Source organism: Coloeus monedula, assembly GCF_965178545.1.
Source record: "Coloeus monedula genome assembly, chromosome: 4".
In the NCBI taxonomy this organism is placed as follows: domain Eukaryota; kingdom Metazoa; phylum Chordata; class Aves; order Passeriformes; family Corvidae; genus Coloeus; species Coloeus monedula.
Window position 1 is genome coordinate 25,049,715 of NC_138784.1, and position 12,528 is coordinate 25,062,242.

The 12,528-nt window shown below is 45.9% G+C and overlaps 1 protein-coding gene across 2 annotated transcripts in view; it reads right to left on the reverse strand.

The window, feature by feature from the left end:
• The window catches only part of TMEM184B (transmembrane protein 184B), a 30,451-nt gene extending 18,410 nt beyond the window's left edge, over nucleotides 1-12,041 (reverse strand). For both annotated transcript variants that reach the window (XM_082280202.1, XM_082280201.1), the window contains exon 1: nucleotides 11,899-12,041. In XM_082280202.1, coding sequence (XP_082136328.1) covers nucleotides 11,899-11,901 — 3 coding nt within the window. In that variant the 5' untranslated portion in view covers nucleotides 11,902-12,041. The remainder of the gene's footprint in view (nucleotides 1-11,898) is intronic.
• Between the last annotated feature and the right edge of the window lie 487 nt (nucleotides 12,042-12,528).

A 12,528-nucleotide genomic window follows, 5' to 3' on the forward strand; every position in this document is an offset into this window, starting at 1 on the left:
CTGAAAGCTCTTCTCACTTTGACAGCATGAATAGCGTGAACGCCATGCTTTTACCAAAATTTGTATGGCATGGTACATTTAGCCAGCCTGTTACTAATTTTACTAACTTTGCATTGTTTTCTACATGATGTGAATTTAACTTGATTGGCTTTTAAAAGCCAGCTGACACATAAAAACACATGCAGAACACAAGAATATGCAAGATTTCAAAGCAGCATGACCCTTGGCCATTTCCTGGATAAAAAGCTATCTTCTTTCAGTGGAACAAATTCTTGAAGGTCTAAGATCTAAAGTAGCTATTATTTTCAATTTGGTCATAAGCAGGCTCTAGTGTGACCTCTGGATTGGAGGAAGATAATCCACTTAAACCAAGATCACAAGCAGGCAGCCATTGGTTGTATCCATTAGAAGAGCTGCTTCTGGTGTGACTATCAAAGGGAACAGCATAATACTGCCTCCTTCTGATAACCTCCTAATATTTTTCGGAATAGCCCTTCTATAAAAGCCCAAGACATTGCTCTTACCCAGGCCTCTATAATCAGTGGATGGAAAGGGCTTTAGAAAGGCCAATGATCCATTGCCACAGTTTACAGATGCAGCAGAGAAGGACACATCTGTCATCTACTGACAGGTTGTTACAGAACACGAAAGAGAACGTGTATTCACAGAGGAACTGCCCCAGCCTTGCTTCACCTGAAGACACACCACGAACTAGGGAACAGGTACCCAGTAAAAGCAGAGTGCCAGTAGCAAGTCCTTTCCACATGCACACTAAGATGTGCAAATGTCCCCTTCAGCACAGCCTTTCCAGAACACACTCCTGTATCAGTGATGTGCAGCAGTCTGATGTTACCTTATGTCACACTCCACCTCCTTTCTGCTTTCTTCCATAGGGGAAAGAGGAAAATCCTGGGAAATACCCAGATTTGTTTAAGCATGTAATATCTTACTATAGGCGGAGTTGCACAACTGCTGTGCTTTATTTTATAAATTAATCATCAAACTTGGCTTTTCTTTGTTCTTTCCAGTTGTTGTTTTTCCAAAATATCCCTGCTCCAAGTTACAGCTTTCCATAACTGCATGTACAGTAGGGTAATTCCTTTCCAGGCTTGATCAGTACAGGAAGTACCACTTAAGTTTTGAGCTTCTAAGCATACACATACACACACTCTTCATTATCTGTACTGTATCTAAAAATTTGGAGAGATGGAGGCTGGGTAGAGATGTCACAAGTCAGCAAGGTTTTCACTGCTTTGAGAAGAAAGGGATTTCTACCCAAGTAACTTCTGAAGCAACTGAACACGCACAGTGCTGAGAGTGCTTCCACAAAGCTCAAAAAGGGCACATCTAAAATGAAATCAGAGCAGATGCACCTGTGGTTAACCTAGCTCTAAATAAAGTCCAGCCAGCTGCAGTCCTGCACATCCCAGTGCACTTTGGGAGCTATGCAAGACAGGAAGCTGCTAAGCCCTTCCTAAAGTTCATGGGGGGAGAGGATCTGTACAGCAGACCACAGGTGCCAGGAGGAACAGGACCTGGACCTCCGCACTCCAGACAATCAAACCACATCAACGGCACAGACCCAAATGCAACATCCCTAACATCAGCAGAACCAAGGATCCAAAAGGGAATTCTTCTGTGTCTCTGCACTCATTCTAAAATAAATGGAAACAGCAAAACGTGATCAACAAGCATTTTGTCATGACAGGGGTTATGTATTCAGAAGCAAGGTCACTTATAAATTGAAGTTGTGTATGTAATCTTAACATTGCCCCCTTGTGATTACAAATCAACAGCCATTAATTGCATGATTGTGTATCATTCTTCACTTAATCCCCTTCAATTCACAGTCACTGAAATGAATACCTTTTTCCACCACTGTGTTCTGAAAGAAAATACACAAACTCTCTTACAAAACAGGGGTATACATCGCCTACCCAAACCCCAAACCACCTCACCCCTGAGCACTCCCCTGATCTTTGGGGTTACCCCTGAAGACAGCTTTTTATCTCCTTGACGCCTTTTATTGGTTCTATGCATTAGTTTGCAGTTCATTCTCCTTGCTAGTGAAACATGAAGGAATGCTGTACTCCAAGATCTGCAAAACTAACATAAACCTTCCAAATTATCCCTTCTAATCTCCTCAAGTCCCACACATCACAGCTACAGCGACAGGTATAAGCAGTGCACAAAGCTGTTACGAAATACTACTGTATGCAAGAAGCTGAATCTGTAAGAGCAATTCTGGTCTATACTTAAGAAACAGGTAACAGCACAGATGACTGGAGCCTTAACCAGGAGAGTGGATTTCAGCTCATCCACTACCACCAGTTCAGTCCGCTAGCTCCTCTTCTACCTTGTTAAAAACAGCACCATGAGGGTGGGCTGTGGCAAGCCTCTCAACAGGCCTTGCTTCTGAGATGCCTCTTCCCCACTGTGCAACAGGACACAAGCCCGGCAAAGGTGGTGCCTGGGAACATGTCACAACAAAAATACTGCCTTGAGAAGCTACGGATCCAGTACCTTGGTATCAGCAGCTTCCCTCTTACCTGACACTGTGAATGTGTTTTGACACTTATTTCTTGGACATCTACCTTCATCACAGCCCAAGTCAATGCCACAACACATCTTCCTCCTTCCTCTCATGCCTGGGTAAAAAGGTACTTTCCAACAGCCACAAAGCTATTCCCTATTCACCTCCATCTTCCCCACTACTTTGCTACTTCAGTTGTGCAACGACCTGACATCGGTCAGGCTCCTGGCTGGGATCTCTTTCCTGGTGCTCCTCCCAGCTGGCTGTATTTCCCTGTTGTTTCTTGCGCATTTTAAGCTCCCTGGGACAACCATCTTTTTGTTCTCTGTCCATACAGTTCCCAGCACTGCAAGGTACCAAACCATGAGGAAAGCGCTTGACGTTACCATATATCAAATTAGGGACATTTAGAAACCTGAATTACCAACGTGATACAAATCAATCTAATGCATAATAAATTTTGAAGCGTTTCTTACTCTTCTGCCATATCCTGTTTTCTCTGCCCACCTCTTTCATCTCCACCTCATTGCTTTCAGTTCAAGGGAGAGTAAAGTTCCTTGCACACTTATTCTCCCTCTCTGGAGAGCTCTCCTAAATATATCAAAGGAAAATATTTCAACATTTCTAAACTTCACTCTTGGAGCTCTCCCCATCTCCAAGTGACTACCTTGCTCCCCCCGGAGGTAACCTGCAATATAACAGGACCAGTACAGAGAGCCAGGAAAAGCACTAAACTTTGGGAACTGGAAACAAAGCACACATAAAAGTACATCCAGGTAAACACACAGGGCTTTCAGACATAGGTTAGGTGTATTCCAGGATACCCACAGGAAACCTGGTTTAGAGCTCGTATGATTCTTCTACATGGGCTACAGGAGTTTCTGGCAGTGCTGAGGTCTGTGTGAGGTCTGTACACAACCACTTCCCAAGATGGACAGCAGAGCCCCCATCCCCTACAAGCTGTCACCTGTTCCTGCCCAGATGACATTACAAGTTATGCACGTTAGAGCAAGACAAGGCCTTGTGCTACCAGGGCATTAGCTTAAACACCAACCTAGTGCTTCTTACACTTATCTACACATCTTCTGGAAACACTTTAGGAGTATTAGAGGGTGCTCTCAATGCAAGGTGGCGAAAACAAAACAAAGCCTGTACTATTACTACCAAGATAGCTATCCTGATAAAAACCTGGAGTTGCAAAACACTGTTCCTAAGATCCTTGGAAGCTCCAAACGGCATGGGGACCAGTTCTCTTAGAGACACCACACAGATGTGAAGTAGCAGCAATGTGTCCACATGGCCTGCATCCACAGAAAAAACAGCAGCACACTAATTCTCCATTAGAAGCAGATTGCCAGTCCTGTATCTTTTGGAAACAGAGATCTTCTGTCTCCAACATTAACATGGCAGTTTCTTCTGCTGAAAATAAACTCAGAACAGAAAACAGACAGGATGTGGCAAAAGTGAAAACAAAAAACTTCATTTTTGGCTTGCATAAAGGCATGGAAAATGTTACCACTAAGGAGGAGCTATTTCTACATAAACAAACATAAATATGAAAACCTCATTTCTGATGCAACAAAAGTGGTGTAAGAGGAGGGAAGAAACCATGGGGTTTATCTGAACACATATCCAACCACAATCTAATGAAGGAGGAGGTGTCTGCCTGCTCTGAGCAGGACCTACCCCAGAGCCAATAGGAAAAGAGCCCCACACGACAGGACTCGGAAGCTGTTCTCTCCCATCTGCAAACACAATCTGTGTTTTTAAAATAGATCATCTCATCCGAGGCTGAAAGTATTTAATTTCTAAACTGCTGAGCGAGCAAAGAACGATACACAAAGCTATCCCATGAAAGAGTCTTAACAGCTAAGCCTCCTTCTGCTGTACAAGACACAAACCAAAAAAACACACACAACCTGGCTGCAAGGTTCTCCTGGAGAGCTACGAGACAAGAAAGTGTTCTTCCTTAAAACTTAATCCACACTTACATTGCTTTAAATATCCACCATACTGAACTTTGTTAAAATACCACAAAACCATTTTCCATTCCCCTCAAATTATTATGCCTCCAAGAGTTTCTCCATTAAATTGTCTTTATTCTGGATCCAAAAAGGCCAATACAGAAGTGCCATGCAGTAGATAAATCAAAGCCTGAGCTTTCTGCATCTATTAGGACACAAGCAAGAGCTTTATATTAGTGAAAGCAGCAGATTAATGTTTTTTGACAATGTGCCCATGACTTACAAGGAATACAAAAACACAGGACAAAATGGTTCAAGGTTTATTTTAGACTATTTTAATTATAACAATGCCCAGAATTGCCAACTGGGACCAGCTCTCTCTATCATGCTAGGTATATATGATAAATAATTAATTTAAGGTCTTTTCAACACCCAAAGGGATGGCATCACCAGCTGAAATGGTAAAAGAGAGGAAAAGGAGCAGGTAGATAGGACAAAATAGCACTACACAGTAAGAGAGTCACTGGCACAGCTGAAATCAGTGATAGCAATCCAAGAAAAATCAAACACTTTTACATTTATTACTTCTTAAACTGCTTTTGCTCTCTGGGGTGGCATCTAGTTTACTTAGCTATGAGACATGAAAAGGTCCCAACAGTGCATTTTTAAGCTCTCCAGCAGCACTCCCAAAACAATCGGAGTTAAGTATGTGACCTGGCATGCAATTTTAACCAGTACAGCTCATTTACATTTTACTGCTCATGCTGGGCAAAGCTTTCTTAACTACAAGTTGGTGAAAGTCCCCCCACAACACACACTTGACACACAGGCACACATAGGTAACTCTGAACACACATGAGCAACGCTGTGCTCAGTCACAAGACAAGCACTCACCAGACTTACAAGCACACACACTGCTTGCATCTACAGTTACTGCACTCCATGTCAGCTTAATGCACTTGTCTGCCTGCACAACAAATGCAGATCCAAATGCAGTTCTCCTCAATGTTATTTCTTTAGAGGAGTGAGCAGTCTGAGGAGATGGCCCAGTCACAATTTCACAGCTGTTGGTACAGTCAGTGAAACAAGAGAAAAGTGTCACTGGGACAGAAGACCAGTAGCATCAGCAAGAGTGGAGCAGGGAGCCATTAGCTCAGAAGCAGAAGGCAGAGAAATCAGGCACCTAAAGAAGACCAAACCACAGGGCAAGGTACACACCCACTAAGTCACATTCAAGAGATGATCCAATGCCTACATACACACAAGACCGCAATGTACACACAAACAATTTCACCTTCAACAAGGTCACATCCCCACTTTTCTCATTTTACGGAAGTTAAAATCTGAAAATACCACAAAAATCTTCTCCACTTCCAGCTCACATGGCCCCCACCCATTTTGCTAGCCCATAGTCATCCCAAGAGAAGCTTCCCCTCCCCATGCATCCATTAAAAAACTCAGAATCAACAACAAAACCCTTTTACCCTGAGCCATGCACTCTTCTTTCCAGAGTTTTTTTCTGCTCTATTAATTTCTGTTGTCTCACTGTATTCGCACAGCCCTCCTCCCCCCACTCCCCCCATCCTCCACCTCTTTTTTTTTTTTTTTTTTTGTGGACTGACCCACATTGTGATAGGTCAACATCCAGTCCCTTTTTTGGAAGGGGACAGGAAAAAGAGAGAAACGGGGAGGGAGAGGAGGAGAATGGATGTTCCCCAACCTTCCAACCGCTCCTTTGAGAACAGGATCAAACACACTTGGGCCAAGCACTGTGTCCCTTTCCCATACTCCCAACAGCCCCACTCCACACAAACCAGGCAAGCCCTCTGCTCCCAGGGGAGAAACACAGAAAGACTATAAAGATATTCTGCAGAGGGGAAAGAGGCAAGAAGAAAAAAGGATGTGTTGTAAACAGTTGTGTCCCACATGACAGAGGATGTTTGCACTGCATTTTCCAAACTCTCAAGAACAAAGTCAAATCAGAACTTATTCCACTACCACTTGCATTCATTGTTTCCCACCTCCAAGTGCCAAGACAGGGTAGACAACAGTTTTAAAGTTACCACAGTGTATACAGTTTCTTTAAGAAGAATCAGAACTCAAACTCTACAGCAGCATGGAAAAGTATTGAACTTGTGACAGTCACGCACAAAGCAAGTTTTTCTAATACACTAGAGTATACTTTTCCACGCAGAACATGACATATAGCATCTACCAGATCAGATCCATACTTCGACTTAGCAAGTCAATGAGCTGAAAGAACCCAGACATCTTATCACAGGTCTAGGCAACTGTGCAGTGGTGCCTATGAGGGCAGTGGCACATCTGACTTCCTTAGCAATCATTCTCTGATGCAGACATGCAGCAGTGATGAGCACTGCAGAAGTAAAATCAGTGATTCTCCACAAAGCACCCAAGGCCACACTCACTATAAAGCCATTCTGTTATTGCTACAATAACAAGTGATTGGCTTGGTTTTGTTTGTGCCTTGTTGTTCTTCTTTTCTTTCTTTTTTTTTTTTTTTTTAACCTCTGGACATAAGACACAAACATCCTTCTTAATTCCCCAAAACCATGAACTTCTAATTTCATTGCTCCTATTTAACACTAGCCCCTGCACACTCATCTCCTGCCCTGCTACTTCATCAAGAAAAATTAAAATCCTACAGAGGCAAAAGCTTTGGAAAGCAGAATTAGGACCTTTATATTTCTCTGTATTCCTGGACTCATGGGAGTCACTATCCCAAAAGCCATTAGCAGCAATACATTTTCTCTATACAGAAAAAAAAACACACCAAGCATCAGCCTGAGAGGGTGCAGCCTTAAAAAAAGGAAAAAACTTAAACCCAGTATTTCCAGACATCGTGACACTGAATTACCTGGTTGCATGAAGTTGCTTGAAAGGGAATTTATATGAATGACTTTTGGCTTAAGACTCTTGTAAAATCAGTGCCATCACAAAGTCATGGGGGGGGGAGGGGGGTGGGGAAGGAAGTCTGTAAGTCAGGAGAGTTTGGAGGAGGAGAGAATGCACTCCCAGCTGGTGGGACAATTAGCTGCAAATAGCTTCACCCACCACTAACCAGTCTTTCCTAGCAAAACTGGCAAGGACGAGACAGGATGTGGTGAGCCATGAATATAAATTCACTCACTTCTAACCCGCCTTCTAAGGTGACTGACTTGTCCGTGTTCATTTCAAGTAACCTGGACAGACGCACAGCTACATTACTGCTGCCTAGGCTGTATCTGTGTTGGAGACAACCAGGCAGCTTCAGGCTCCCAAGCAATCAGCTCAGCAGCCTCCAATAGCATCCATGTCATGTTCTGCAGCCTGAGGAGGGAACACTGGATCGGAAAGGTCAGCTTTTAAGGCATTATTTCATCTCATCTCCTTCTTGAAGCCTCACTGCTGCACTACATAACATGTTGCAGTCATTTTCTTTGCTGAATCAGAGGGACCATTTCTTATTAGCAAATTGGTCGGGGGCCACACGTACAAAATACCCAAGCAGAGATGGACATTTTGGGGCTAGACACAAAAAATGTGAGGCTGTGAAACCAACTCTCTATGCTCTTGGTCACTCTTCATTATACAACATCCTCAAATAGCTGATCCTTTCAGTACCATCAGATTCCCAGGCACTGTGATTGTAAGATAATAACAGCAACATTCCCATCCTTTCAACACAGAGACAGACTTGTGGGTGGGGAGACAAATATCCAGCTACTGTATGGGTTAATACTGCAGGTAGAACGTCAGTTATTTCCCTTTTCAGGTTTCCTGTGAATTATGCCCCTCAGGGGCTATAAAAGACCTCGTCAAACCCAGATACAGCACAGTTCCTGAGCAGCTTGCCTATACACTGCATTTTCCCTGGACACAGCTTGCTCTGTTGCCTTCCCAGACATGCTACTTACACCATCAGGAACAAAAACCCCATGGAGGCTGACCTGATTTTTAAAGAGAGAGAACCTGGCTATGAGCGAGTACTCCAGCCCCTGCCTCTTCTTAGAAGAGGGAGACTCTGAGGTGAGACTCCTGGAGGATGCCTGCAACTCACTGCTTTAGCTGGCAGAATTTCACTTCCAAAACTGTCCTGGGGAATTGCTGCTCTGAAAACAAGCCCAGTTGTTCTCCCCAAAAGTAGTCCATAAAAGGAAAAAAAAAAAAAAAACAACAAAAAAACCAAAAAAGAAAAATAGGCAAAAATGGGAGAGAAAAAAGAAAGGAAAAAAAAAAAGAAAATAAACACCCCCAAACCCCTTACTATAAGTGTGTTTTCAGTTCAAGGACTGTAATATTTTACAGTTGTTTCAGCTAAGTGTTTCAATCCATCTTATCACAGTGTCAAACTGCTTTCAGAGTCCCAAGTATTCTGGTAGGGTGTGAGGTCCTGACAGGAAACCGCTCTTCCACCACAAGAAAGCAAACCCCAATGAGTCTGGGAAGAAGTGAGAAGAGCACACAACAGACACAGCGCTCCAAGCGAACGGCTGGGCAAGTCAGCACACAAAACTCCAACCCAGTGCTATTCTCTACAGCACCTCAAATTTCCAGGGCCTCAGCAAGCACAATCAATCACAAACTCTAAAGCAGAGAAGAGCTTCTGCCCCCAGCCAGGGCCGTTCAATAACACACAGCTGCTTTGTTACACGGGCAGCCAGCAGCAGGCGTGTACTAGAAAAGCTCTACTGTACAAAGGTTAAATGCAATTTCTCTCTGAGGCTGTGCTATCTTCTTCATATCGTAGACAGACCGACCTGTACATTCACTGCTGCTTTCCCTGGTTTCCTCAAGTTTAGGATGTAAACACTGAGAAAACAAGTAATAGCAGCAGCTCTACAGAATCAACAAGTCTGATTTGAAACTTTGTGTTTTACTTCAACCTTCATTCAATACAACACTGGGCTCTTGAAGCAGCTAGGACCAAACAACAAACATCTCCTGAGGAATTCACTGTTTCCACCAGACATTGCTGCAAGAGCTCAAAGATACCCTTTGAGCTGCTGGAAGATGAAACAGGCCCTTCTGCTAGAAGGAGCGGGTAACAGTTTATCTCCCTCAATGCAAACATAAGCCAATTAAAAATGAAACCACAACAGGAAGGGAGAAGGAATGAAGCATAAGGTCCTCACGTGGAAATTAAAAGGTTGTCATCTTATGTCAAAACATGATTATTAGATGTTTTAGTTAATTCAGCAGTAGAACTGGGTAGAAAAAGGAGCTACCTTTTTTGAGGGGGGAGGAGGTGTTTTAAAAGTTATTTAGTGCTAGAAAAAAACCCCACCCACCCTTCCTTTATCCATGAGAAGAAAAGAACCCTAATCCCACAATTAGCAAAAGCTCACCTCCCAGCCTGCTACCAGCAAACAGGCAAAGAAGCTGACAGAGAACAAGGCAGATTTCTAGCTGGATTCTGTCAAATGCTTAGAGACCAGACAGCTCAGAATGCTTTCATTATGCCAAACCAGCCAGTCACACTGAACTCATTTTCTGACCAGTTTATCTAAGAACCTTCCCCTTTTGACTGCCACGTGTCCCAAGGAGACAGACAAGCTAAAGTCCAAAAGATGCCCAGTGGTTGGGAGGTGCTCATGCCTTTGCCCCACATCTCCAAAACACAACTCGTTCAAGTGCTCTGAGACCTGAGCAGAATACAAAGAAAAACATCTGCCCACAACACCGAGCTGGTCAGAAACGCTGACTTCAATAGTAAAGCTTCCCAATCATTTTACAGCAAGACCAAATCACTCCTGCTCCACATGCAGAGGCACCCACCTGCTGCTTAAGGTTTACAGCACAACCATAATAATGATGGTATTAAGGACCTAAAAACCTGCTCCTCTAAGCCAGAGCAGCTTTGAAGCCCATTTTCTTGGGGACAATGGTGCAGAAAAAGTCAGAAGAAGGCCTTTCTGGCATACCTTCACTATAAGAAAAGCTCTCTCTAAAACCTTATTGTTTAGTATTTAGCCAACATCCTAAAAGCATGAGAGCTTATTTTTTTCCCCAACAGTATCACACAAATACAAACCTTTAGTATTAGAAACCTGAATAACATGAACATTTCTAGAGAAATCTGTGTTCCCTTTTAGGGAGGCTGCTAAGCTCTTAGACCAAAGGGTAACATCCAGCAATACAAGTTCCAAGGCACAGTTAACTGCTGTATTAAATGAGCCAAGTCTTCGTTAGTGGGATGTATGCTCCATTACATTTTCATCGATTGTTTTCTTTTCCTTGCAGGATAGGAAAACCATTTCTATTCATCCTATTAGCCTTTGTTCTATTATTGATCAGTGTCTTCTAATTTTATCTTTAACAGAAGTAAACAGTCTTCTCTCCGGGGAAACCTGTCTTTATGCCTTCAATAATTACTCCTGTTCAAGCTCCTTACAGGGCAAGAACAATTTCAAACTTTCTGTAAGCAGGAACCATCTTCACTATTTCCTCTAGATTTCCCACTCCTCCTCCTCCGCCCACTCTTGACAGCTTCAGTGTTCCAGGCAGCTTTCATAGAGCTGTCCCTGAAATCACTCTAGTCCCTTTCCACAATTCATCAGAACTCAGTCACGCACACGTTCTACCAAAGCCTTCCTTTCATTATACGCTGCAGCTGCCAAGGCTGAATTTAGCCCTCACAGAGCAATTGAGATTTCGAGACACCATGAACATCCAAACAAGACCCACCACAACTCAACTACAAAGCAAGAGAACACAGGCACAGTAACAGCCTCCTCGCAAACCTACCACACCAGCACATGCACGAGGTGTCCGTCAGTCCACCTCGTCTGAGCCACAGGAAGCCCAGCAAACACAAACCTGCTGCCCACCACGTTATTGCAGTCTACTGAGCTCCCAGCCCACCCAGGGCCAGACACACCCGTGCAGACAGTGACACCCACCCAGCGCCACCAAGGAGCGCGACAGCGCTGGGGAACGCGGGGGCTGTGCTGGTGCGTGTGTGTGCACAGGGAGAGCGGGACAGCTGCAGCAAGGACGGGCTGCGGGGTGGGAGGGAGAGGAAGGAATTGGGTGGGCTGCACCAGAGGTGGGGGCGAGGCTGTGGGTAGACGCGGGGGTGGGGCGGTGTGTGTGTGTAGGTATGGAGGCCATGCGGGAGGAATGTGCGCGGAGGAGGAATGGTGGGGTCAGCCCTGAGGAGAAGGGAGCGCACACCGGGAGGGAACGGGGCGGAGGGCTGAGGGCGGACGGGCGTAGTAGCGCGGGCCACGCCGGGGAACGGGAGGAGGAACTGGGGGGGAGCGGGAACCGCGACCACATCGGGCCGGCGCGGGGCGCAAGGTGAGTTCGTGGGTGCCTCAACGAGCCACCCCCGCGCCAGCGCGGCCCCTCCGGCCCGGCCCGGCCCGCGCGCCCGCAGCCGCCCCCGCCACGTCTTACCATGCAGCGGGTGGGCGGGCGCGGCCCAGCCCGGTGGGGCGAGGAGGGGTCGGGTCGAGCCCTGCCCCGCTGCCCCGCGGGCGGCGCCGGCACCGGCGCGGGGACGCGGAGGCCTCAGGAGCCCATGGCGACGCCGGGCCCGGCCCGGCCCTCCCTCCGCGCCTGCGCACGGCACCGCGCGCCCCGCCCACTGCCCGCGCGGGAGGGGGAACAGGGTGACGTCACCGCTCCTCTCTTAAAGGGGCAGCGCCGCCGGGGCGGGGGGAGTGGAGTTGTTCCGCAGCGCCGGACGGAGGGGTGAGCTTCCCGGAGCCGGGCACCCGGGCGGTCCAGCGATCCTGCAACTCTGTTCGCCCGCCAGGCCGCCTAAGGGCAGTACTGGCCACAGGAAGATCCTGCTCCAGGCAGATTTCCACCTCGACCTCAGCGCCGTTTTCCCCCAAACTCCGAGTGAAACAAACATACGCAGAGGTGTCGGAAACCAAAACCGTGCCTCTACTCAAGCCCGAGCAAGGCACTTTGAGTCTAAAAAAAAAAGGCAAACAAAGAAACCAGACGCACCACGCCCTAGAACGTGAACGTTTAATACGACTGTGTTAGCAAAAGGAGGTGACATGCTACCCGAGATAA